This window comes from Sus scrofa, chromosome 6, assembly GCF_000003025.6.
Source record: "Sus scrofa isolate TJ Tabasco breed Duroc chromosome 6, Sscrofa11.1, whole genome shotgun sequence".
Taxonomy (NCBI): Eukaryota; Metazoa; Chordata; class Mammalia; order Artiodactyla; family Suidae; genus Sus; species Sus scrofa.
This window is the reverse complement of record NC_010448.4, coordinates 87,942,995-87,970,171: the sequence shown is the minus strand read 5'-3', so window position 1 is coordinate 87,970,171 and position 27,177 is coordinate 87,942,995. Positions and strand designations below refer to the sequence as shown.

Genomic DNA, 27,177 nt, shown 5'->3' with positions numbered 1-27,177 from the left:
CTGGCTGCGTGGGCCTCCCCCTTCACTTTTAGGACTTATATCATGATAGTTCCCCTTTCCTCTTTGGGGTGCTATTTCAGAGCTCTCTGAAATACTCCCTCTTAGGCTGCCGTTAGTGGGCAAAACAAAAGAACAGCCACTCTCAAGGGTGGGCCCATAGGGAACTCTGGAAAGTGTATCAGAGGAGTGATTCCAGTAAGCCCGCATCTTCCCATAGAAATGGTTTTCTGGGAGTTCCCGTCATGGTTCAGTGGTTAACGAACCGGACTAGGAACCATCAGGTTTCGGGTTCGATCCCTGGCCTCGCTCAGTGGGTTCAGGATCTGGTGTTGCCATGAGCTGCAGCATAGGTTGCCGACACAGCTCAGATCTGGAGTTGCTATGACTGTGGCTGTGATGTAGGCAGGCCGGCAGCTCTGATTCAACCCCGAGCTTGAAAAAAAGAAAAGAAAAGAAATGGTTTTCTGTAAATTTTCTGTAAATCTGGTTATCTGTAAATCTTTTGTTCCTAGAAGTTCCCGTCGTGGTGCAGTGGTTAACAAATCCGACTAGGAACCATGAGGTTGTGGGTTCCATCCCTGACCTTGCTCAGTGGGTTAAAGGGTCCAGCGTTGCCGTGAGCTGTGATGTGAGTTGCAGACGTAGCTCAGATCCCACATTGCTGTGGCTATGGTGTAGGCCAGCAGCCACAGCTCCGATTTGACCCCTGGCCTGGGAACCTCCATGTGCTGCAGGAGTGGCCCTAGAAAAGGCAAAAAGACAAAGAAAAAAAAAAAAAACTTTTGTTCCTAATGGAGGCCAGTTGGATGCCCATGACTCACTGGCAGGGCAGGTTTCTCTTCACTGCAGTTAATTCGAAAGTCTCCAAGATAACTGGCCACTTGGTGGACTGTCCATTATCCGACCAGGTACACTGTTGTCAGTGAAAATGCCTTCATTACACATATGACATTTTTATTTGTAAAAAGATTAAAAAAAAAAAAAAGGAATATGTCTGAGTTCCCGTTGTGGCTCAGTGGTAACAAATTCCACTAGTATCTATGAAGATGTGGGCTCCATCCCTGGCCTTGCTCAGAGGGTTAAGGATCTGGCGTTGCCATGAGCTGTGGTGTAATTTTTTTTTTTTTGTCTTTTGTCTTTTGTCATTTTAGGGCCACACCCAAAGCATGTGAAGGTTCCCAGGCTAGGGGTCTAATCAGAGCTGTAGCTGCCAGCCACAGCCACAGCCGCAGCAACACCAGATCCGAGCCATGTCTGCGACTACACCACAGCTCACGGCAATGCCGGATCCTTAACCCACTGAGCAAGGCCAGGGATCGAACCTGCAACCTCATGGATCCCAGTCAGAGTTGTTTCCACTGTGCCACAAGGGAACTCCAGTGGTGTAATTTTCAGACAGGAATTGGATTCCACATTGCTGTGGCTGTGGCTGTGGCCGGCAGCAATAGCTCCAATTAGACCCCCCTAGCCTGGGAACTTCCACATGCCACCTGTGTGGTCTTAAAAAGACAAAAAAAAAAGGCATGCATCTCTAGCTCAGACATCTTTTAATATTGATACTGTAATAAAGACAATCATCTCTGTTTCTGCCGTCTGCTGACTATCCTGGGGTTGCTCACGGAAAGCAGTCCAGGCGATGTTGCATTATAATCCTCTTTCTTCTTCATTTCACAAGAGGCCCTGAGAGCTCTGGGTCGACAGTGCCTGACAGTGCCGCCTCCTCAACCCAGGGAGCGAGCAAGGGAATCTGTTGATCGTTTTCACTCCATCGTGCTGTAACTCAAGTCTCAATAAAGCCTTGAATCCCGACAAAGTCTCACCTGGATTTCTTGTCTGGCCTCTTCTCAATTTCTGTTGACTAGAGTCTAAGGGAGTTCCCGTCGTGACTCAGTGGTTAACAAATCTGACTAGGAACCATGAGGTTGTGGGTTCGATCCCTGGCCTTGCTCAGTGGGTTAAGGATCTGGTGTTGCCATGAGCTGTGGTGTAGGTCAAAGATGCGGCTCAGATTCTGCCTTGCTGTGGCTGTGGTGTAGGCCAGCAGCTATAGCTCTGATGTGACCCCTAGCCTGGAAACTTCCATATGCCACAAGCTCAGCCCCAAAAACAACAACAAAAAAGAACAAAAAAGAAAAAGAAAAAACACCGAATGCTTGTTGAACAGTTACCACATGCTAGGCACTTCTAAGACTTTATTTTTTATTTATTTATTTATTTTCAATTTTTTTAATAGTTATTTCCCCAATACAACTTTTTTTTTTCTACTGTACAGCATGGTGACCCAGTTACACATACATGTACACATTCTATTTTCATACACTATCATGTTCCATCATCTTCTAAGACTTTATAAATATTAACTCTTTTAGTCTTGACAACTTCATAAGATGGATATTGTGACATTGCCATTTTACAAACATGGACACTGAGACACAGAAAAGTTAAGTCACCTGTCTGAGATCACACAGCTAGCAAGGAGGCTGCGATTTGGACCCAGGCTGTCTGCTCCAGAGAAACTGCTTGGTCAGTTGTTGCCATGGCGTTGTGCCAGCACCTGTCAGGCACTGTCGACCCAGAGCTCTCAGGGCCTCTTGTGAAATGAAGAAGAAAGAGGATTATAATGCAACATCGCCTGGACTGCTTTCCGTGAGCAACCCCAGGATAGTCAGCAGACGGCAGAAACAGAGATGATTGTCTTTATTACAGTATCAATATTAAAAGATGTCTGAGCTAGAGATGCATGCCTTTTTTTTTTTTTTTTTTTTTTTGTCTTTTTAAGACCACACAGGTGGCATGTGGAAGTTCCCAGGCTAGGGGTCTAATTGGAGCACCTACAGGAAGATAAGAAGGGCAACAGTAAACCTCCCAGATCACCAGTTCCGGGGAGAGAGGAGAGGAAGGCACTCTGGCTGGGCTTACGCAGTGTATCACCATCTCCATGCTTGTCACCTCTACCCTCCCCACCCCTCAGGGATCAGGGAGTCAGTCTCCCCAGTTCCCTGCTTTTTTTGCTCCTGCATCTCCCAATCGGGGCTTCTTGTGAGGAGAAGCCAAATCAGGTGGTCTGGAGTTAGTTGTCCTGGCTTTGCCCTCAATCCATCCTGGGACCTTGGGCAACTGGTGCCCTTCTGTAAGCCCCAAAAGTTGGATGTTATGACCCTTAAGTTCCCTTCAGCACTTGCGTCCTACCTGGCCCTCGGGTTCCCACTGCCTGTGACGGCCGCTCCGGGCTCTGCACAAAGGGACCCTGGCCTGCCCCAGTCGGACTCCAGTCACTGACTCTTGCATCTGGGAGCATCCAGTCCCCTTAGAAAGGGAAATTGCGTCCCCGATGTAGTGGGTGGGGGCCGGGCCCTCCTAGATCAAAGGGAAGGCGCCTCCGAGAGCTGTGCGCGCATGCGTAGTTCTATAGTAATGTAGTATAACCTATATCCATGAGCGCAGGCGCATCTATAGCTGTGTGCCCCAAATTAATAGTATACCTGATAAGGGGGGACAAAGAAACAGACGTAGTGGGAAAACAAGTGGGGTATATAAAGCGGCATCCCGCTCCGTTCGGGGCTCAGCCTCTGAATGCTAACCTGCTGAGCCAGTGCCCCAGCGAATAAACGCTGCTTCCTGGTAAAAGCCTTGGTGTCTCGTTTCTCTGTACATAAGTCCCGCTAACACTGAGAGGGGACAACACACACCAATTTAGTGGCAGAGCCCAGGCTCAAAAGTTAGTCTTCCGGTCCCCCTGCCTCACCCGCCCCACCTCCTCCATGCCTCTGATAACCACTCCCACCCTCACCGCCTCTGAATTTCAGGCAGGATTCCATCTCTCCTGGGAGGCAGGATTTCATCTCTCCTGGGAAACTCGGCTCCCACAGCACAATCTCCAACCCCACCCCCATCCTTCCTCCAGTCACAAGATAAGAAAGGATATCTTCGTTTTCATCCCTCTGGGGAAACTGGGACCCAGAGAAGGTCTCCAGATCACTTAACCCGTTGTTGCCAGGAGTCTCCTGAAGCCAAATCTCTCTCGTGGTTCCACCTCATTTCTCCTCACCTCATTGTCCTACTCAGGACTCCAAACCCTGTTAAGCACCCAGAGGCCGTGGAATCTGGGGGCTTTCTCTGGGGCGCCTCCCTTCCAGCCCAGGGATCCCAGGAGTGGGGGTGGGATGGCTGCTGTATCTTCGTGGATGTGGTCAGTTCCCAGGGCAACCTGGGGAGGGGCTCTGCCCTCTCTTTGCCAAAGCCATGTAGACACCCATCTCCCCACATCCCCATCCCCACCCCAGGCCTGCCAGGCCCAGAGATGCAGGCATCCATCATCCATTGCGGCACTCTTTACAGTGGCCTTGCTGGACCCCAGGGCCACACAAGTAGTTTCCAGGCTCCTTCCCAGTGCCACCAGTGCAGCACGCTTTCACTTTTTTCATCTCCTGGACATTTACCTAAGAATTTGTTTTCTGGGGGGGTTTTTTGTTTGTTTTTTGCTTTTTAGGGCCGCACCTATGGCATGTGGAGGTTCCCAGGCTAGGGGTTCAATCAAAGCTGCAGCTGCTGGCCTACACCACAGCCACAGCAACACAGAATCTGAGCCGCATCTTCGACCTACACCACAGCTCACAGCAACACCAGATCCTTAACCCACTGAGTGAGGCCAGGGATTGAACCCGCAACCTCATGTTTCCTAGTCGGATTTGTTCCCGCTGCGCCACTATGGGAACTCCAGAATTTGTTTAAAGACAGGATTCTCTGGTGTAAGATGGCTCTCAAACCATAGCGGCCCTCATGCTATTCAGATAGCAAGACCGCCCCAGAGGACAGTGATTTGTCCCAGGTCACAAAGCAAGACAACAAGGATCCCTTGCCTGGGACCCAGTCTCCTGCTGTTGCCAAAACTTGGCCTCTGTCCACCAGTGCTGAATAGAAACATGGAGACAAGAGTTTTAGGTGAAGGAGGAAAAAAAAAGCTTTATTGCTTTGTCAGGCAAAGGAGGCCACAACAGGCTAATGCCTTAAAGACTGTGCCCTCAGAAGTTCCCATTGTGGCTCAGTGGGTTATGAACCTGACTGAGCATCCAGGACGATGTAGGTTCCATCCCTGGCCTTGCTCAGTGGGTTAAGGATCCGGCGTAGCCATGAGCTGCCATGTAGTTTGCAGTCGCAGCTTGGATCTGGCATTGCTGTGGCTGTGGTGTAGGCCGGCAGCTATAGCTCTGATTCGACCCCTCTCCTGGGAACTTCTATATGCCATTGGTGCTAGTTGCGGCCCTAAAAAGAAAAACAAAACAAAACAAAAAACTATGGCCTCCCTTGGGAAAGAATAGGAAATGGTTTTATAGTTTGGGAGTAGAAAACAGGTAAGGTTGGAGTTCCCATCGTGGTGTAGTGGTTAACGAATCCGACTAGGAACCATGAGGTTGCGGGTTCGGTCCCTGCCCTTGCTCAGTGGGTTGATGATCCGGCGTTGCCATGAGCTGTGGTGTGGGTTGCAGATGCCGCTCGGATCCAACGTTGCTGTGGCTCTGGCATAGGCCGGTGGCTACAGCTCTCATTAGACCCCTAGCCTGGGAACCTCCATATGCCATGGGAGTGGCTCAAGAAATGGCAAAAAGAAAAAAAAGAAAAAAAGAAAAAAAAAAAAAAGAAAATAGGTAAGGTTAAGGATCAGGGTAGGTGAAGGCTTGTATTCTTCTTCAAAGTTGGTGTTATGTGGCCCAGGACTGGTTGTGGTGGTTCTTCTCTCTAGTTTTCATGTGTTGGGGTGTTAGTTCTGCAGAAGAACTCAAAGATATGGTTATATATATTCCTTGAGGAGGAAGCAGGACCCTGTTCCAAGGCTGCACTGTTGCTTCTTGATGGTTCTTCCCGTCTCTGCATCCCTTCCCCTCCCTGAGTAGCCACTGTTTGAACCTGCCCTTTGGAAACCAGGGTGGGTCGTGGAGGCTGAAACATAGTATTTCCTAAACACAAGAAATGGGAGACATAGAAAAGCTTGTGTCCAGGAGGCCCGTAGGGTCCTGCTCGGGTTCACTACCTCCCAGGGCATTGCTTTCCTCCTAGGGCTGCTTTTCAGATCTTCCTCTAAGCAGAGTCTGAATGGGGGGCTTCATGGAGGCCTGGGGTGGGCCCTGAGGCAACCAACGAACCCTGAGAGCAGACCTGTTTTCTGTGGGGGGCCTATGCGATGTCCTGGAAGGGGACAGAGGGATGAATGAGACCCAGTGCCTGCCCTCAGCAGGCTCCCGATCTGGGCCTGAATAGGGGGAGAACAGGTGCCCCCCCAGAACCTCCCCACTCCCCTGCCAAGCTTCTGGTCCCTGCCCTCGAACCCTCCCTCTTACCGCTCTGCCTTTCCCCTGAAGTTGCTGTATCTTCTTCCCACGCCAGGCCTTCTAGGCTCTTCTCTCCATCCTACGTCAGCACGTCTCTCACCCTGTTTCACAGCCAGTAGCCTGGGAAAGGGGGCACAGGCTGAATGAGGACGAAGGCAGGACAGATAAGCGTGACATCAGGAGGGAACGGCAATGCCCCGCTTTCCCAGGAGATCCCAGTTCAGAGCCAGGACCCACCTCTCATCTTCACAGTTACCCAGCAGAGGGGCAGGAATAAGTAAACCCCAGCTTCCAAATGGGAAGACGCAGGTCCCAGAGAGGGGCAATGGTGGCTGGAGGCCTGGGGTCACATAGCATCTGTGAGTCTGAGCCCTAAGCCTCGGCGTCAAGCGCCCCTGACTCAAAACTAACTGCCTGGAGTTCCTGTAGTGGCGCAGTGGTTAACGAATCTGACTAGAAACCATGAGGTTTCGGGTTCGATCGCTTCCCTTGCTCAGTGGGTAAGGATCCAGCGTTGCCGTGAGCTGTAGGTCGCAGATGCAGCTTGGATCCCATGTTGCTGTGGCTCTGGCGTAGGCCGGTGGCTACAGCTCCGATTCGACCCCTAGCCTGGGAACCTCCATATGCCACGGGAGCGGCCCAAGAAATGGCAAAAAGACAAAAACAAAACAAAACAAAAAACAAAAAACTAACTGCCTCCAGAGTTCCCTTCAGGGTTCAGCAGTTAAGGAACCCAACTAGGATCCATGAGAATGAAGGTTCGCCGCCTGCCCTCGCTCAGCCGGTTAAGGATCTGGCATTGCCGTGAGCTGTGGTGTAGGTCGCAGACAAGGCTCAGATCTCATGTTGTTGTGGCTGCGGCGTAGGATGGTGGCTGTAGCTCCTATTCGACCCCTAGCCTGGGAACGTCCATATGCCGCAGGTGTGGCCCTAAATAAAGCAAAAAACAAACAAACAAACAAAAAAACTCACTGCCTCCTCCTGGTGCTGGGGGATTTGCCATCTTTCGAGGGGGAGGGGCTCCAGGCTGTGCTACCTCCAAAGATTCTGTGTCCATAGGTATAATTTCTTGGGCCATGTTTGTTCTTGAACTCCCTCCAAAATTGACCTTTCTTTTCCCAGGGCCCCCAGGCCCTGTTCTCTGCTAAACCGTAAGGTTTTTGTTTGTTTGTTTGCTGTCTTTTCTGGGGCTGCACCCACAACATATGGAGGTTCCCAGGCCAGGGGTCCAATCGGAGCTGTAGCCACTGGCCCACACCATAGCCATGGCAACACCAGATCTGAGCCACGTCTGCAACCCACTCCACAGCTCACGGCACCGCTGGATCCTTAACCTACTAAGCAAGGCCAAGGATCGAACCCGCAACCTCATAGTTCCTAGTCGGATTTGTTAACCACTGAGCCACAACAGGAACGCCTAAACCATGAGGTTTAAGGGAAGGGGCTAAATAGTCCTGGGTGCCCTAGCCATACATCAGCCCCTATGGGTGCCTCAGCTCTGCCAGGGAACTCAGGACACAAGTGTCCCCCAACTCCCCCACACCAAAGAGGCAAAAGACAACCCTAGGCCTCACTATGCACCAGGCTTGACTCTAAGACTTGGTATGTTAGCTCAGAAGACAACTGAGGCCCAGAGAGGGCTAATAATTTGCCCAAACGGCTGGGAATTGTGTAAGTGCTGAGGCAAGACTCCGGAAGTCCAATTTCAGAGAGAGACTTCAAACCATTATGTCAGAGGCCTCCCGGTCCCTGATATCCATTCTCTCCTTTTTCTTTTCTTCTTTCTTTCTTTCTTTCTTTCTTTTTTTTTTTTTTTTTGGTGTGTGTGTGCCTTTTTTGGGGCCGTACCCATGGCCTATGGACGTTCCCAGGCTAGGGGTCAAATTGGCACTGCAGCTACTGGCCTACACCACAGCCACAAAAACACAGGATCCAAGCCACACAACGCAGGGTCTTTAACTCACTGAGTGAGGCCAGGGATTGAACCTGCATCCTCATGAATTCTAGCTGGGTTCGTTACCCCTGAGTCACGACGGGAACTCCCATCCTATCCTTTTTCTCAGCTTACAGGCACTATCCAAAATAATGACTATCTCCCAGCCTTGGGGCGGAGTAGCTGACACCTGACCCAGAGAGAGGGGATGGGTGCAGCTGCCAGAGCATGCCTTTAGTTAGGAGAGGCATGTCCCCTCTCCTCTTCCCCTTCCTGCTGGCCGCAGGCATGGATGAGCAGACTGGGACAGCTGCCACAGCCTCCTAACCAGTCCCTGGTCCAGCCTCTACACGAAAGCCAGAAAACCCTTTCCTTAATAAGACTCAGATCCTGGCCCTGCCTTGCCCCAAACTTTCAATGGCTCTCCATTCCCTCGCGAAGAAAGGCCAGCCTCCTCCATGATGGGCAAGGCCTTTTCCTCTCTGGCTCTAAACTATCCTTCGGTCTTTCTTTTTTCTTTTTTTCTTTTTTTTTTTTTTTTGTTAGGGCCGCACCCTCGGCATACGAATGTTCCCAGGCTTGGGGTCCAATCAAAGCTACACTGCCGGCCTATGTCACAGCCACACCAGATCTGAACCACGTCTGCGACCTACACCATAGCTCACAGCAACACCGGATCCTTAACCCACTGAGCAAAGCCAGGGATCGAACCTGCAACCTCATGGTGCCTAGCTGAATTCATTTCTGCTGCACCATGACGGGAGCTCTTATTCTTCAGTCTTATCACTTGCCACTTCTACCCTCTGCCCTCATCCCGGATCATTCAGCAGGAAAATCTCATCCAGGCTTAACCATCCCCTCTTCCTCTGCCTTCTCAGTTCCACTCCCCACACAAGGCAGACACTGATGGATTCTTCAAGACCCAGCCCAAAGAATATTTTCTTCTTCTTTTTTGGGGACGGGGTGGGGGGAGAGTCACACCTTCAGTATGCAGTTTGATCCTTCCCAGGCCAAGGATCAAACCCGAGCCATAGCAATAAGCTGAACCACAGCAGTGACAACACTGGATCCTTAACCTGCTGAGCCACCAGGGAACTCCCAAAGGGTATCTTCTACATAAAGCCTTTCCTGACCTTCCTGGCAGAATGAGCTGCTTCTGCTCTGGTCTTCGGGTCTGTGTACAGCCCTCTGGGACAGTGATAGTCTTCCTGTATCGTCATAATCTGTGGAGGCATCCAGTTCTCCCATCTCTCAAAAGGGTAGCATCAAGTCTGGGATATCTGTTGGTTGTCCGTACCTTGCACAGGGTCAGGCACCAAGCAAGCAGCAGTCAAGTTCAATGAGTGAGAGGCAGTGGGTCTGTGTGTGTGCATGTGCACGCTATGTGTGTGAGTGCCCTGAGTTGGCAGGAGGCCCAGGCCAAGGAGACAAGGAGGACATCTAGAAATAGCCCTATCCCGGGCCCCAGATCAGGCCTGGTGCCCAGATAAACTGACCCTGAGTGAGGAGGTGGGGGCCCAGGGTGGGTGGGTGGGAACTAGGAGGTGTGACTCCAGAAGCCAGTGGCCCTGTTGCCCTGTTGCCCCCTGGGATCTGCTCTCCCAGAGCAAATGTCCCCTGTCTGCCTGTCCTCAGGCACTCCTGGCACTCAGATTTTAGTGACCCCCAGTGACCAGCGAGTATTTCAGGCTGAGACTAAGCATCACCTGCTCTATTGGCCTCACAACTTATAGGGCAAAGGGGAGCCTGCCAGTCTACCCACTAAGGGCTAGGGCAGGGATGCTGGAAAATTTTGTCCTTTCCTCACTCTGGCTCCACCTTGCCCTCTTGCCCACTTGGAAGTTCCCTTTCGGAACTACCAACTCCCAAAGCTTGAAGGGTAAGAGATCATCTGGCCCAATCCCTACCATAGAGGTGGGGACACTGAAGGGAAGAGACTGGCCCAAAGTCACAGAGCAAGACAGGGCAAAGATGGTCACAGGAAAAGATAATGCAGAATAGTGGTTAAGTCATACAAACTCTAGAGCCAGTCTGCCTGGATCCTAATCCTCACTCTCACGTGTAAATGAATGTTGGGGACAATAGTGCCTACATCACTGGGTTATTGTTAGGAGTTCAAGAGTCAAAAGACTGAAAACTGCTAAGGCTAGTGCTTGGCACTTATTCAGGGCTGCAGTGATGTTAGCAATATTTTTTTTGCACCCGACTTTACAGCAGATTCTCAATAACCACAATCTCATGTATTTCTTCCCACAGCCCTGAAAGGCAGACATTACTACCTCCATGGCACAGAGGAGGAAACAGGCACAGAGATTGGCCAAGTTCACGCAGATGGTATGTCTCCCAACCATCTATCAGTGGTCTTTCCATATCCAGCCCCCTGCCCCTGACAGTGCATACACTGGCTCATCACATGGAAGTGACCAGAGACAGCCATTTGGAGAGCCAGCCCTTGCCTCCCGATACTGCCCTGGACTCCTCTGACCCCTGCACAGGGCTACCCTGTTGTGGGGAGGACAATCTTGCTTATCTGACGTCATCCCTCTTGACTCTGATCCCCGCCTTCTAATGTCTTGGTCTTGCACCTCCCACCCCTCGAAGGGGAAACCTCTCACCATGGGCTCCAGTCTTGTCTCCCAGCCTACCAAGTTCTTCCTGCAAATGACTCTTTCCATTTCCTACTTAGTGTCTCTGTTCACTACAGAGCCCAGGGATGCTGCTCCCCAGGGACCCCCAGCCGGCCTCAAGATCCCAAGTGCCTAAAAAACCCCAAGCTAGGAGTTCCCGTCATGGCTCAGTGGTAACAATACCAACCAGTATCCATGAGGATGCAGGTTCAATCCCTGGCCTTGCTCAGTGGGTTAAGGGTCTGACGTTGCATGAGCTGTGGTGTAGGTTGCAGACATGACTCGGATCCCGTGTTGCTGTGGCTGTGGGTGCAAACTTCCATATACCATGGGTGCAGCCCTAAAAAAGCAAAAAAAAAAAAAAAAAAAAAAAAAAAGCAACAACAAGCCAAGCCAGGCTGAAAGCCTTGGCTTTTCACCTGCTTCCTGGAACACTACTGGCCCCAGACTCCTGGAGCTAACACCTACTCCCCACCAGGCCCCTTGCCATGTCTTGCCAGCTTTCCTCATCTAAAGACACACAGCGGCCACATGTGCACACTAACCAGGCTCATCAGGCCTCCTGGGGCTGCCTGAAACTTTGCAGAATCTTGGGCAAGCTACTCCTGAATGAAGTGCACTTGAGGGAATGACCATTGAACCATCTGGTTAGTGCCAGGTCACATGGCACACAAACATGACCCAGAACTCAGGGTGGTGTGATGTGATGTTTTGTAAGCCTTAGGTTTACCTTTCTAATTATACTTAATCAAATATCCTTTATATTTTTTCAGAGGCAATTTTTTTTTCTTTTCTTTTTTTTTCTAGGACCGCACTCACAGCATATGGAGGGTCTCAGGCTAGGAGTCAAATCGGAGCTGTAGCTGCCAGCCTACACCACAGCCATAGCAACTCGGGATCTGAGCCGCGTCTGCCACCTACACCACAGCTCACGGCAACACTGGCTCCTTAACCCACTGAGCGAGGCCAGGAATCGAACCGGCATCTTCACTAGTCAGATTTGTTTCCACTGAGCCATGATGGGAACTTCCCAGAGGCAAATTTTTCCTTCGATAGAGTAGTTTAGGGTAGGAGTCAGGGGCAGCCCAAGTCTGGGATCTTGTTTGAATACTTCCTGGGAACTGTCCTATCCCTAAAGAGAACTCCATGGAGACTCGGACTATACCTAGATGCCCAGAAAGGCAACTCCCCCGAGTGTACTTGGGGCCCCACTTACTCTGGAAATTACCCAGTCTCGTGGCCCTCAGGGATGGCTTAAGAAAGAGGACATGAGAGGATACTTTGGCAGGAGGAAAATTGAGAGCAGTAGACAAGAGAGGGAGGAGGCTTTTCAAACAGAGAGAATATTGACCAGGACAAGTGGCTTTCTTTGTTTGAGAGACTGTTTGTCTGCTCCGCAAATCTCTGCCTGGCCCAGCACCAGGCTCTGTGGACATAGCAGGGAGCCCTCACAGGTTCTCCAGTGTGATGGGAAGACAGACGCTGAAACAAGTGGACTCCATGAAAGCAGGCTAAGTGCATTGACAGGGCGATTCAGGGCTTCCTGTAGGAAGGGTTACCTTTGAAAGCTGAGATGTGAACAGGAGTTAACTAACAAAGTAATGCCTGGGGAGGAAGAGTATTCCAGGCAGACAGCGAATGAGAAACATGGCACCCCTCAAAGCACAGAAGGGCAGAGTGGGAGTTCCCACTGTGGTGCAGCAGGTTTAGGATCTGGTGTCGCGTCTTTGTAGCAGCGCAGGTTCTATCCCCAGGACCCTCACTGTGGGTTAATGATCTGACTCTGCTGCCTAAGCGAGGGATGTGGGTCTTGCGCTTAAAAGGCCAGGGGCAGCCAGGGGAGTAGGCTGAGAAGATAAACAATTAGCCTTTGTACTGCATTCCCAAACTTATCCTACCTTATCTTCCCAGAGTCCTTGGGAGGCCAGCTAGGTGGGGATGGTGCTGTGCTTTTTGCAAAAGGAGAGATCAGGACTTGCCTGAGGCCACCCAGCTAAGGAGCAGGGGTAGGACTGGAACCCAAATGAGTTTCACCCCAGAGTCCCTAAAGCTGGGGAAGTGCACAGATTCACTCCCTCATCCGCACATTCAATATTCACACACTCATCGTTTAGAGTCATTCATTCATGCCATTTATTCATGCCTGCCGGGCACTCTTCCTGGAGCAGGATTTCAGTGATAAATGAGACTCGTGAAACACATGGAGCTGTTACTGTCCAGAGCTCTCGGGCTCCCTAATCAATAGGTATTGATAAGAGGCCAAACAGGAAAATTCAGGCAAGGCTTTTGGGGAACCCTGCTGCAGCAGGAAGGAGCCAAAACAAGCAACAGTTTCCTTTGTGTGCTGGTTCCCTGGGTATGGGGAGGTGGCAGCTGGGAACTCTTGCCTTATATGGGGACAAGTCCGGGGGCGGGGGTAGGGGCAGGGATGGTGGGGAAGGCTTGTGCGGTCTGCCCACCCCCATGGTGGTGTTTTGTGCAGGGAGCATGCGTAGTACCCTGATGTGGCTCTAGGCTCTTCAGAAGTGGCAGTTTGGTTTTTAGTTTTTGTGTGTCTTCTTGTCCATAATTTGCCCCAGCTGCACATGTATGCAGTTATTTATTTATTTCTCTTGTCTTTTTAGAGCCACACCCAAGGCATATGGAAGTTCTCAGGCTAGGGGTCAAATTGGAGCTGCAGCTGCCCGCTTAAAACACAGCCGCAGGAACTCGGAATCCCAGCCCTGTCACAGCTCACGGCAATGCTGGATCCTTAACCCACTGAGCAAGTCCAGGGATCGAACCTGCGTACTCATGGATCCTAGTCTTGTTTATTACCACTGAGCCACCCAGGAACTCCATATGCAGTTATTTTTAGTCTCTTAAAGTTCCTTTGTATTTCATTGCTTGAGATGTTTGTCCAGATGCACACATTGCAGCCACTGCAGCAAAGGCTCCCAGGCCCTAGGTCCCAGCCTGTCTCAGGACAAGGCTAAAGAGTTTGCGCTTAGGAGTTCCTGTCGTGGCACAGTGGTTAACAAATCCGACTAGGAACCAGGAGGTTGTGGGTTCGATCCCTGGCCTTGCTCAGAGGGTTAAGGATCTGGCGTTGCCATGAGTCGTGGCATAGGTCGCAGACGAGGCTCAGGTCCCGAGTTGCTGTGGCTCTGGCGTAGGCCAGTGGCTAGGTGGCTACAGCTCCGATTAGACCCCTAGACTGGGAACATCCATATGCCGCGGGAGAGACCCTAGAAAAGGCAAAAAGACAAAAAAAAAAAAAAAAAAAAAAGAGTTTGGGCTTGGAGTGGAGTTCCCATCACAGCTCAGGGGTAAATAATCCGACAAGGATCCATGAGGCCGTGGGTTCGATCCCTGGCCTTGCTCAGTGGGTTAAGGATTCGGCATTGCCGTGAGCTATGGTATAGGTTGCAGGCTCAGATCTGGCGTTGCTGTGGCTGTGGTGTAGGCTGACAGCTACAGCTCTGATTCAACCCCTAGCCTAGAAACTTCCATGTGCCACGGGTGCAGTCCTAAAAAGACAAAAAGAAAAGAAAAAAGAGTTTGGGCTTGATTCTGCCAGCAAGCGGAGGACAGCTGGTTTCTGGGAAGGAAGGGTGACAGTCCTCCACTGGGAGCTGCACGCCCCCCAGGCCCCTGCAAGGAGAGCCATTGTTCTCCTTCCAGGGAGCACTTTGCCACAGGCAGCAGTTTCCAAGAAGCAAACTGGTGTTGAGTACACCCCTGTCTTTTGCCATCACTTGTTCTCCAAGACCCACAGTATCTGGAAGTCTAGAGGAACTAGGAAGCAATTTCCTAGTGGCACAAAGAACACTCCATTCCAGCCACTGTGGCTGCAATCCCCACCTCACCACCCCAACTGTGAGCTCAGGGAGGGCAGGGCTGCGACTCTCCTGTTTACCCTGAATTCCCACTGGACCCAGCACAGTGCTGAGCATAGGCGATGCTCCATGAGTCTCCTGGAATGGATACATTATTTATTTATTTATTTTTTATTTTGGGGGTCTTTTTTTAGGGCCACACCCATGGCATATGGAGATTCTCAGGGGTCCAATTGGAGCTGCAGCTGCTGGCCTACGCCACAGCCACAGCCACACGGGATCCGAGCCATGTCTGCCACCTCCACCACAGCTCACGGCAATGAGGGATCCTTAACCCACTGAGCATGGCCAGGGATCAAATCTGCATCCTCATGGATGCTAGTCGGGTTTGTTAACCATGAGCCATGACGGGAACTCTCTGGATACATTATTTAAAACGAGAGAAAGGAAGACATGAGAAGACATCACTGCAGCATCGGAAGGCACTCAGGGACGTCAGCGAGGAGGAGGAGAGAGAGATGTTTGGACCCTCTTCCATCCAGGCCTTGGCTCATTCTTGCGTACTGCTGAGTCAAACGCCCTGGAGTAAAGACGCAGAAGGAAGGGAGTCACCATCTCTTGAGTGCTGGTGTGTGTTAGCCTTTCCACATTATCTCTTTCTTTTTTTTTTCTTTTTTTTTTTTTGGTCTTTTTGCTATTTCTTTGGGCCACTTCCGCGGCATATGGAGGTTCCCAGGCTAGGGGTCGAATTGGAGCCGTAGCCACTGGCCTACGCCAGAGCCACAGCAACGCGGGATCCGAGCCGAGTCTGCAACCTACACCACAGTTCACGGCAACGCCGGATCCTTAACCCACTGAGCAAGGGCAGGGACCAAACCCACAACCTCATGGTTCCTAGTCGGATTCGTTAACCACTGCGCCACGACGGGAACTCCCCACGTTATCTCTTTCAACCCTCGTGACAATTGGGCAGAATAGGTGGCCTACTTCCATTTGGGAGGAAAGGACACTCAGAAGGGGGAAAGCATTTATTCCGGGTCTCTAGCTAGTAATTGGCAGGCTTGGGATATAGAGTAACAGGCCTCTTGGAATTCCCGTTGTGGCTCAGCGTGTTAAGAGCCTGGCCAGTATCTAGGAGGACACAGGTTCGATCCTCGTCCTTGTTCAGTGGGTTAAGGATTCGGTGTCGCCATGAGTTGCCGTGTAGGTCATAGATGCAGCTTGCATTTGGCATTGCTGTGGCTGTGGTAGGCAGTTGCAACACTGATTCAACCCCTAGCCTGGGAACTTCCACATGCTGCAGGTGTGGCTGTAAAAACACAAAACAAAACAAACAAAGAAACAAACAAAACAGAACTGTTTCTAAAGATGCTGCTTCTGAGGAGCTCCTGCTGTGGTGCAACAGGATCAGGAGTATCTCTAGAGTGCTGGAACACAGGTTTGAGCCCTGGCCTGGCACAGTGGGCTAAGGATCCAGCCTTGCCACAGCTGCAGCTTGGATCTGATCCCTGGCCCACGAACTCCATATGCCACGGGGTGGCCAAAAAAAGAAAACAAACAAACAAAAAAACAAAGCAGGAGTTCCCATCGTGGCACAGTGGAAAACCGACTAGGAACCATGAGGTTTCAGGTTTGATTGCTGGCCTTGCTTAGTGAGCTAAGGATCCAGCGTTGCTGTGACCCATGGTGTAGATCGAAGACGTGCTTCCACCTGTGCTGTGGCTGTGGCCGCAGCTGTAGCTCCGATTGGACCCCTAGCCTGGGAACCTCCATATGTCGCAGGTGCAGCCCTAAAAAGCAAAAAACAAAACAAAACAACAAAACAAAAAAAACCAAAGCAGATACTGCTTCTGAATAGAACATGCACCAAGGGAGCGGTGGTGTGGAGGGAATGGAGAGAAGGGTTATCTAAGACTTGATTCCATGGAAGGCAGAGACAGAGTCCCTCTACCACTACCAGCCAAAGAGAAAAATTCCCAGCTACAGGTATTGTGAGTGGGAATGGTCAGCATCTGAAGATTTAGGTCCTGAAAGGGCAAAGTGGGATCTCCACATCCCTAGGTCAGTGGAGCTTTCAAGCTCAGCTTCTTTAGCCTCTACCTCTCACATCTCTCCTGAGCCTCTAGTGGATGCATCTAGATGGCAGGGAGGTCCAGGGAACAGCTGAAGATGCTGAGTCGGCCTTCCTCTCCCCTCCTTCCCATGGCCCCACAGATCATCCGGTGCTGCCAGCCCATCTCATTGGCTCTCTCCTGGTTACTCATCTCTCCTCTTCTCCATCTTTCCGGCCTGTGGTTGCCATGGAAACACAGAACAGTGACATCACCATAGGGTGAGGGCTGGGGCGATGCTGCTCTTGGCAGGGACTGGTCATGCTGCCTGCCAGATGTTAAAGCCACATCTGGATCTGCCAAGGGGAAGAAAGGGCAGGGTGGGGACAAGAAAATGGACAGGGCTCACATTCCCTCCCCTTGCCCTTCTTTCCCCAAATGTAGTGAGCATAAGCAGCCAGGGAGGGTGCGTGCAATCAGAAGGATGAATGAAAGTTGCACATACTTACAAAGAGAAAGACAAGAGTCAGATGGAAAGGTGATAGATTGTGGCTTAGGAGTCAACTTTGGTGAGCCAGATCTGAGCGTGGGTGGGAGATGGGGGTAGGGCAGTGAGAACAGCGGGCCTAGGGTTTGTCCCCACAGGTGAGGGCAGAGCTGAAACCAGGTTTTAGGAGTCCTGCACTATCCACGGAGATAAAAGCAGCAGTAGCGAATATTTATTCGGTTTACTTTGCTCAGCATTTTTAATACATTATTTCATTTGATCTCCCAACACCTCTATGTGGTAACTACTGTCATTTCCTTCATTTTCAAGATGAAACAGCCTCAGAGTGGCTTAAGCGAATTGCTCATGCCGCACAGCTAGTACGACTGGAATGAGAACTGGAACACAAATCTATCTGCCAGCAGCTGTTAGCCCAGCCCCAGCTCTCCAGCCCTGCTTTTTAAAGGCCATGTAGGGAGAGAGCTCTGGTCCCTAGCTCTCCAGCCACTCAATGTCTTTGAGAGAGGAAGAGGCCCTGTGTCTAAAGGCTGTGACCTTGAGTTAGAAACTCTCTGACTCCTCCTCCTCCCCCTGCACCTGCTCAGGCAGTGAGGTCACTAGGGCTCCATGCCCAGCCCTGAGGCCTGTCCCAGCGCTTTGGCAGAAACAGGCCTCTTTGGTCTTCTGGCAAGTGGATCTGCCCAAAAGAACCAAGACCTTGGGGAAGAGAAGGCTCTTCCTCCCTGGCCTTCTTCCCAGAAAGTCAGGAGAAGGGAGGTAGGGGCAGATGTTTCCACTTCCACATGGAGAAAAAGAGGTCCAGGAAGGAAGCCTGCCACACTGTACAGGAGTGGCAGAGAGGACCACTGGCCTGCTCCTGCATGCCCCCCTGTACCCACCTCTGCTGGCTCAAGTTCAGTTGGGCACCACTTCCTTATGTGTCTTTTTTCCTTGAGTGTGTGTCTTGTTCATGGCTGTCTCTCCAGAGCCTAGTCCAGGGCCTGGCACAAAAGTAGGTGTTTTAATAACTGCTGGATTAAGAAACGGATGGGCTCCTCTAAACTTCAAGCCTGCTCATCTATAAAAGGGATGATAATAATAAAACCTACTTCAGGGACTTTGTTTTAAAAGTTCAATGAGACAATGCCCTTAAAGCCCTCTGCATGCAATAAACAGCAATACACGGTGGATCTTATTATTAAAAGTGCTTTATTATTAAAAGGTAGGCTCTTTAAAAGTGACTGCCAGTCTATGAAGGCACAGGCTGCTTGTGGGTGTGCGGAGGTCAGAGAAAGGGCAGCAGGTGGCGGGTGGAGGCCGTAGCTGTCAGGCAGAACAGGGAGCTGTCCTTGAGCCTTGTAGAGCTGGCTGCAAGCACAGACTTTCTGAAGGAGGTTGAGGAGGGAACCGCCCGGCCGACGGGAGCAAACGCTTGTGCCTACAGAGGTCAGAAAAGCCGGGCGCACTGGCAGGATGGACGGGGGAGTTGGACCACATGGCGGAAAGGCGCGGGGGACATTCCGCAGGGAGGGGCGAGCACGTGTGCAGCAGGAGCGGCGCGACGGGAAGGGTCATGCTTTTGCCGGGAGGGCACACGCTGCCCCCGGTGAGTGGCGGGACAGCGTGGGGCGGGGGGAGGTGTCTGGGGCCTGCTACACCAGGCTTGTGATCTGGACTCTACCTCACCCTCTCCTTAATCCTGCGACCTTGTCAGTCCCCTCTAAGTCTTGGACTCCTCACCTGTAAAAAGAGGACCAAGATGCCTACGCCGCGGAGAGTCGGCCAGAACTTTCCCAGCGGGGCATCAGCCCAAGAGTGAGTTTCCTTTCTCCTCTAGTCTCTCATCTCTGTTCGGACCCCAGGCTCGTGGAGGGACCAGGAAACCGAAGATGTCCATGACCTGCGCCCCAACTCGCGGGCTCCGTGCCCCCAGCGGCTTCCTTCTCAGATTCCGAAGAGCGCCTTGAGGCCAGGAAAGGGGACTGGTCCTGCCAGCCCCGGGGAGGGATTCGGATCCCGGGTACCCGTGCTGCCGGGCGCCTACGGGCTGCCCCTTCCTCTTTCGGCAGGCTGGGGGATGGGCGATCAACCCGGCGAGGCAGCGCCTGCATGGGGCTTCCTATTTCGGGAGCGGGGGCGTACGCCACGCCTCGTCACGTGACGCTAGGGCCATTTAAAGCGGTAGCGCGGGCTGGGAGCCGCCGGTCCTGGAATTTTTGCGCGCCTGTTCTGTCGTCTCTTTCTCAGCCTAGCCCAGCCTCACCATGGTGGACGCCTTCGCGGGCACCTGGAAGCTAGTGGACAGCAAGAATTTCGATGACTACATGAAGTCAATTGGTGAGGACGACTCGGGATGTTGGGCTGGGAAGAGGTTGGCCGCGTGCCCGGCCGGAGCCTTGCTCCAGCCCTGGCTGGGACCCTGTGCGCAGGCTGCATCCCTCTTGGTCAAAGATGCAGCATCCGGAGACGCGGAGAAGGTGGTAGCCTGGGCTGGAGCTTGCGAGGCCTCTTGGGAGGGAGCTTTCATGGTCTGAACCTGGCGAAAGAGATTCCCAGGCAAGGAGGCATAAGGAGGCCGCTGTGTCAGTGTGGGGGCAGGAAGGCGCTTTCGAGGAAGAAGGGCGTAGGATTCGTGGGTAAGGGGGTGAGTTTGGATAAAAGGGAAGCATTGGTCCCAGAAGGTCGGTGGGAGGCTAGCTAGGGGAGGAAAAGAACTGGTGCATGGGAGGTTTAGGAACTGGAGACTATGAACACTGAAAGGGAAGCAGTGGATGGGGGAAGTGTTTTATGGCCTAAAGAAGTAAGGAATCCCCAGGAGGAGGAAGATGGAAGAGCGGACAATGGTGAATGGGATATGAGGAGGGGGTGAGACAGGGGTCTGCACAGTTCGCAAAAATTTCTGCTCCTCTATGTTGGGTTAAAGGATTCTCACTGGAAGGTGCCCTCTTTTTTTTTTCTTTTTTTCTTTTTTTTTTTGTCTTTTTGCCATTTCTTGGGCCGCTCCCGCAGCATAAGGAGGTTCCCAGGCTAGAGGTCTAATCGGAGCTGTAGCTGCCAGCCTACGCCAGAGCCACAGCAACGCGGGACCCGAGCCGGGTCTGCGACCTTCACCACAGCTCACGGCAGTGCCAGATCTGTTAACCCACTGAGCAAGGCCAGGGATTGAACCCGCAATGTCATGGTTCGTAGTCGGATTCGTTAACCACTGTGCCACAATGGGAACTCCGGTGCCCTCTTTCTTTTTCTCAACCAACCTCTGACCTTGTCCTACAGTGTGTAACCAGGCTTTAGTCACTAGTGAGTCTAGTGGTAGGATAGGGCAAGAGCCCCCAACACCAGCTGCAACCCAAGACCTGGTAGAGGAAGGCAGGGAGGGTCTTTGGTCCACAAGTGTGTGGTGCTGGGATGGGGGAGAATGAAGAGGGAAAGAATCTTGCACAGGACGACTCTGGAGACCGCTTGTTCCGCTTGTTCCGACAGATGGAGAAGCCAAGACTCAGAAAGAGTACAGATTTATCATCAATTCCGCAGCAGGGCTGATGTGAAAACCTAAGGGCCCTAGGGCTGGGAGTGGCAAGAACTGCTTAGCTAATGATTGACTTTAGCCCTTCCGCTCTTGATATGCATTCAGGGAGGGTGATATCCTTTCTCTGGAATCCCCAGCTGAGATTATCCTAGTTCCCTAGGCTGGGATAAGGAAAACTGGAATGTTGTTCATGATTGAGCTGGATTCCTTGCCTTTTCCAAGGGAAGAGGTGCTGGATTACAGCAGATAGCCAGGGGTGGGGGCCATCTGGGCACCTCCTGCCTCTGTTCCTGACCCCTGAAATAAGGACCACAAGTGTTGGCTTTTTTTTTTTTTTTTTTTTTTTTTGTCTTTTTGCCTTTTCTAGGGTCGCTCCCACGGCATATGGAGGTTCCCAGGCTAGGGGTCCAATCGGAGCTGTAGCCACCAGCCTACGTCAGAGCCACAGCAACGCGGGATCCGAGCCGCATCTACAACCTACAGCTCATGGCAACACCGCATCCTTAACCCACTGAGCAAGGCCAGGGATCGAACCCACAACCTCATGGCTCCTAGTCGGATTCGTTAACAACTGCGCCAGACAGAAACTCCAAGTGTTGGCTCTTGGGGCCAAAGCACTCAACTGCCCCTACTCCATGCTGAACACTATGCCCCATAACTCCAGGAAGGTAGCAATTCTTGGGAGAAGGGGGTGGGGGTGGGAGCCCAGCAGCTATAGAGGAAGTTGGAATGCCTGGAGCTAGTTCCTCTCCCAGCAGACATTAGAACTGAAGACCTGGCTCCCTGAAGTGAGTTGCAACATCCTTACCACCCTCACTCCCTTATTTTGGGAGTGGGCAAGTGGGCTGAGAGTCCATCCAGCCGGCTTGTAACAGATGGAAAAAATGAGAGGCCCATGCGGGAGAAGACCTTCCTCGGCTCTCAATAAATAACTTCAGCTTAATTTCTGAGTAGAAAGCAACTCTTCCTGAGTCTCCTAATTCTGTAACTTTCTCTTGGCTCAGTCCCTCACCCACCCCACAGTGTGTCCTTCCCTTCCTCAAACACCCCACATCTCTGGGCAGGTCCTAAGTAAACAGAGCTCCTTGTGCAGTGACAAGGCCCTGCTCTGTGCTGGGGAGTGGGACCGGCCTGACTCACTGACAGCAGGTGGCAAGGCCAGGTACTTCCGTGGCTAGGCAGGATGGGCCAGCAGCAGCACAGCTGCAGGGGCTCCCTGTGCCCCTCTTGTTCAGACCAAAGTTCTCAGAGGACAAAGAAGTACAGCCTAGTTAGTACCAGTGATCTCAGGCACACCTGGTAGCCTTAGAGTCTGGATGTAGTACATGCTGGGAGGCAGACTGGCCCAGCAAGAATAGTGAACAGTTTTGGAGCCTGAATTCAAATCTAGATCTACCGTTTACTCTTTGATTTTGGGCAAGTCATTGCACTCTAAGCCTCATTTGTAAATTGGGCTGTTACAAGCATTAAGTAAAACAATCCATGTAGCCAGGCACATATGGGGACTTTCTACTCACCACTTCCCCATGGCCTCTGCCTTTGGAGGAGAGCTTAGCAGTGGCTGCAGGGAGCAGAGGGGAGGTTGGAGGTAAAAGGACAAAACGCAGGGAAGCCGAGACCTACAGGGCTTTTGTCCACACTGTCTTGAACCACTTGGGGAAGTTCCTCTGGGCCTTAATTGGAGACCTGAATGCCTGCCTCTTTAGGCCTCTCCTAAATCTGCACATTCTCTTCTGCCTACTTCCTAAATCGTGGCTAAGATGCTTGGAAAATGTCTTTGTTACTATATATGGGGAAGAAGAGCGCCAGTGTGTCTCAGGATAAAAATTTAGAAAGGTGGAAAGTTCTTGTCCATAAGGCTCTGGAAGGCAAAGCCCACATTTACCTTCGTTCTCCCTCGGCCTGTGACCTGAATGCTGCTCAGGAGCCTGGAAGGGAGCCTTGTGCTCCAGCCTTGGGAGGGAGTATAGCTGAGCAGTAAAGCGAGCTCTGCCATTGAACATTCTGGGCTTGAATTCCAGATTTGGACTCTGGGCTTCAACTTACTCTGTTTTTGCATCTGTAGAGTTAATAACACAGATCCTTCAGGGAGACTGGAAGAATTGAATGAGATTACATGTGTAGTTGTTCTACTACACAGAAAGCACTTAATAGTTTTTTTTTTTTTTTTTTTTTTTTTGTCTTTTTAGGGCCATATCCATGGCACATGGAGTTCCCAAGCTAGGGGTCCAATCAGAGCTGAAGCGCTAGCTTTTGCCAGAGCCACAGCAGCACGGGTTCCGAGCCCTGTCCTTAACCCACCAAGCGAGGCCAGGGATTGAACCCGCATCCTCATGGATACTAGTTGAGTTTGTTAACCACTGAGCCACGATGTAAACTCCCAATGGTAGCTTATTCTAATCTCGGCTCTACCACTGACTTGCTGTGAGGCATGCCTGTTCCTTAAGCTTCTCATTTGTCTAATGGGATCAGTAATGTCTCTTCATAGCACAGAGCTACGAAGACTGAATTTAAAAACAGCCATGCAGCCTTTGAAAATTCTTGCCCTCCTCCTTCCTCTTTCCCACATCTAGGCCTAAGAGCTGTTTGCTGTCTGCCGGGTCTGTTCCAGCTTGTACTCATAACCTTCCCTCTGCCCTCAGGTGTGGGTTTTGCCACCAGGCAGGTGGCCAACATGACCAAGCCTACCACAATCATCGAAGTGAATGGGGACACAATCATCATAAAAACACAAAGCACCTTCAAGAGCACAGAGATCAGCTTCAAGCTGGGAGTGGAGTTTGATGAGACAACAGCAGATGACAGGAAGGTCAAGGTGAGTTGAGGGAAGTGTCACAGGGAATGAAAGTCCCTGAAGGGGAATAGGATGGCACCCTATTATTGCACCTTGAGGGGTAGGATGTTATGAGGAATTGAAACAAAGTCCCTAAAGCCTGTGCAGTGCTGGGATGTCCTGAGTGCTAAAAGCATGTCCTGTCCTCTTGTTTTCCTCCCTCCCTTCTTGGGAAGCATCTACCTGTTACCTCTGGACGAGGGCAGCATCAAGCCAGGATATTCTGACCTCCGTGTCTGCTGCAGCTCCAGCTGGGTGACCTTGTGCCTGGCATGCAACACCTCTGGCTTTCTTCCCCCTTCCATAGATGGGGGTTATGTGGACATGGCTGTAACCTCAAGTGCTTTAGGACAATGCCCTGAAGTCAAATCCTCTGCTAAATAGGCCATCCTGGCCTCTAGCAGCAGAGACAGCTGGGGGCAAGAGGTTGAAACCTACTCAGATGCTTCTGCTTCTCCAGCCACCACCTCTTGGGCTTGGCCAGTGACCCTGAGGAACTGTTTCCAAGGCTGCCAGCCCACAAGCAGGAAAAACTATGTTCTGGATGGAGCATTGCCTTCGGTGTGTTTGAGTGTCTTTCTGCCAAGCCTCAGCTCCCCCCTCCTTCCAAGGAGGAGGGGACATCTACCCTCTCTCAGGATCGGCTACCCTGCAGCAGCTTGCCTCAGGCCTCCCAGCCCCTGGGCCAGGCATGGAAGAGGGAGAACTGGGAGGTTTGCTCTCTACAGGGTGTCCCTATAGTAGTATCTTTTCACCAGACCCGATCATTCAGCTACTCAGCTGTTTCCTCTTCCTCACAGCTGCCTCCAATAGTTTCCTCCTTGTGGAGGAAGCGGGCAGCAGAGATGGGACAGTACCCAGAGATGGAGAGGTGCCTGTCCTACCACATGCTTTTAACTTAAAGTAGCCTACCTTCTTGAGGGGCAAGAAATCCAATTAAACGCCAACAGTTCTATGGGATGGCCAGGCTAGAAATAATCTGCTCTGAGTGGACAAAAAGCTGGGGGAATGGGAATGAGGAAGGTGATCATAAGGGTGTACCCCTAGCCCTAAACACACACAGCCTTTTCAGATTCTCCTATTAAGCCTGCTCAGTCACGGTCCCCTAGCCTGGCTTAGAGCCCCCAGACTTCTAGAAGAGACACCTGGGAGAGCTGCCAAATGAGAACCAGCTGATGTGGACTGGCAGCAGCACCCAGAAGAGTTTAAGTGGACATTTAACCAGGGCTGTGGAACACTCCAAGGGTACCCAGCCCCAGGACAAGGCAGTTGCTGCCCACTTGTCAGCTGAAGGGCTCACATGATATGGACCAAGAGGAGTAGGAATACAGGGCAGAGTCCTAATTTTCCAATAACTCCCATTCCTGAGAGTTTGTTTTTTGTTTTTTGTTTTTTTGCTTTTTGGGGCCTCACCCGTGGCATATGGAAGTTCCCAGGCTCTAGAGGTCTAATTTGAGCTGCATCTGCCGGCCCATACCACAGCCACAGCCAAGCCATGTCTGTGAACTACACAGCTCACAGCAATGCCGGATCCTTAACCCACTGAGCGAGGCCAGGCATCGAACCTGAGTCTTCATGGATACTAGTCAGGTTTGTTAGTGCTGAGCCTCGATGGGAACTCCCCCAAGAATCTTTTAGACATTGTGTGTGATCACCATTAGGCTGGAGAGTCTCAGGACCATTCTTCCTCCCCAGTCTTTCCCAGGGATTAGGCTGGTACATGCACCTTTTATCTTAGTGGGACTGGGGCTGTGGGCATCCCCTGGAGTATAGGATAAGTGCCCATCTTGAAGGCTGGTGGCACTTCTCTAGCTGGGCTGTCTGACTCTACCATATTGTCCACCTCTCCCTCCCTGCCCAGCACCTGAAGGCCCCTCCCCCCACCAAGCAGCAGTGGTGAACTACACCTCCCATGGGGTTAGCTTGAAGGTGGGCTACCTGAGCTCTGGTCCTAGCACCATCAACAGTTTAGGTTAGAGGCTGAGTCTGCTGTGGCCAGAGTGACCAGACACCCCCTTCCTGTCCCTCAATCCCAGCTCAGGCCTCTACCCTCTTTCCACAGTCCATTGTGACACTGGATGGAGGCAAACTTGTCCACCTGCAGAAGTGGAATGGACAAGAGACAACGCTTGTTCGGGAACTAGTTGATGGGAAACTCATCCTGGTAAGATGGACAACTTTGGAGTCTCACCCAGTTGGTTCTTACTGCCCCTTCAGCCAACCCTACTGTGAAAAGCCAAGGTTCCCTGGGACCAGTGGAAGCTGGGATAGTGGAGGGTGGAGGCAAGGCTGGGTGGCATTAGGCATTAGGTAGGAATTTTCTTATGTAGTGGCTTTGGACTCACACAAGATTGGGTTTAAATCACAGTTTATAGGCTACATGACTTGGGGTAAGTTAGGTTCTCCATGTCCAACTGTAAAGTGGGTATTAATGACACCAGCCTTGGAGGGCTGCTGTGAAGTCTGAGGGAGATGGTGGATGAGGAGCACAGGATCACTGGCATGAGAGAACTATAGTAGGCATGCGCCATTGCCTTAGTTTCATTCTGCTTCACCCAGGAAGCAGTAGAAAGCGGGGCCAAATCTGATCCCAGGTCCTGGTGAGAGGCTCTCATCTCCTAAGCCTTGGGGCAGAGGCAGGCTGGTGATGGTGGGGCCCTGGCTGATAGCACAGCCCTTTCTATTTCATTTCAGGCTCACCTCCTCTCAGTGCTTTCTGTGCCTGGCCTATCTGACCATGGCCTGGGTTGGAGGCAACAATCAGGCTGGCAGCATGTTTAGGGACACACTTGGGGACATCACTGGAAGAATGGAGCCTTGACTGAATACCCCCAGGGGCAGAGACAGCAGCCAGCTGTGGTCTCTACCACTTAACTCTGTAGCACCTCAGGTTTTTGCCTCAGTATCTTCACTGCAGACCCTCCTGGGTCAGTGTGACCTGCTGACTGCATTCTTGCACTCAAACAGGGCAGGGGCCCAGCAGAGTTAAGAATGAGGTACCTGGCTCAGGTGGGAATGTGATATACAGAACCAAATACTCACTGGGCATTCAGGTTATGGTGAAACCATGATGCCTGGCAGGATGATGGGGTTTTGGCCCTGGCACTGCCCTAAGTTAGGGAAGGAATGGAGAGTTGGTGGCCTAGTAGAGTCCTTTCCCCAAGCATCTCTGGGCATTTTTGTTCACCCATTTACTATGTACCAGGCACCATCTTAGGCACAAAGGATGACAGAAGAATGGTACAAGGGGAAGAGAAATGCTCTAGGATCTTGACCAAGTTACCTCCTCAAAGCTCATTTTCCCAAGTCTCTACGAGAGGAATTACAGTGCTGAACTTGAAGACCTGGTGTAAGCATTAGGAAAAAATACATGTCAAGTACCTGGCATGTAGTAGGTAGTAAATGACGATTATTAGCATGAAGGTAGAGGGCTTTCCCCGGCAGAGTGAAGAGTGCTCCCAGTACCTTCTGTGCCCTTACCCCTGCCCTAATCTGACCCTCTTTTATTCCAGACACTCACCCATGGCAGTGCAGTTTGCACTCGCACTTACGAGAAAGAGGCATGACCTGCCCATC

General features: G+C 51.5%; 1 protein-coding gene and 2 long non-coding RNA genes across 5 annotated transcripts; 1 reads left to right on the top strand and 2 right to left on the bottom strand.

The window, feature by feature from the left end:
- LOC110261129 lies at nucleotides 2,160-9,660 on the bottom strand. Of its 3 annotated transcripts, none has more exons than XR_002344960.1 (3): nucleotides 9,393-9,660; nucleotides 6,336-6,446; nucleotides 2,160-3,668 (listed from the first exon to the last, which is right to left on the bottom strand). It is a non-coding gene; the product is annotated as an uncharacterized LOC110261129 (long non-coding RNA). The 3 variants fall into 3 exon arrangements; XR_002344961.1 differs by having other exon boundaries at nucleotides 2,160-2,590; nucleotides 9,557-9,658; XR_002344959.1 differs by having other exon boundaries at nucleotides 2,160-2,590; nucleotides 9,393-9,651.
- Nucleotides 18,429-19,367, bottom strand: LOC106510641. Its single transcript, XR_001309284.2, has 2 exons — nucleotides 18,983-19,367; nucleotides 18,429-18,680 (listed from the first exon to the last, which is right to left on the bottom strand). It is a non-coding gene; the product is annotated as an uncharacterized LOC106510641 (long non-coding RNA).
- Nucleotides 19,464-27,169, top strand: FABP3 (fatty acid binding protein 3, muscle and heart (mammary-derived growth inhibitor)). The gene is made up of 4 exons (NM_001099931.1): nucleotides 19,464-19,579; nucleotides 23,411-23,583; nucleotides 25,664-25,765; nucleotides 27,114-27,169. Exons 1-4 carry the CDS (start codon nucleotides 19,507-19,509, stop codon nucleotides 27,165-27,167), a joined length of 402 nt encoding a protein of 133 aa, NP_001093401.1. The 5' UTR covers nucleotides 19,464-19,506; the 3' UTR covers nucleotides 27,168-27,169.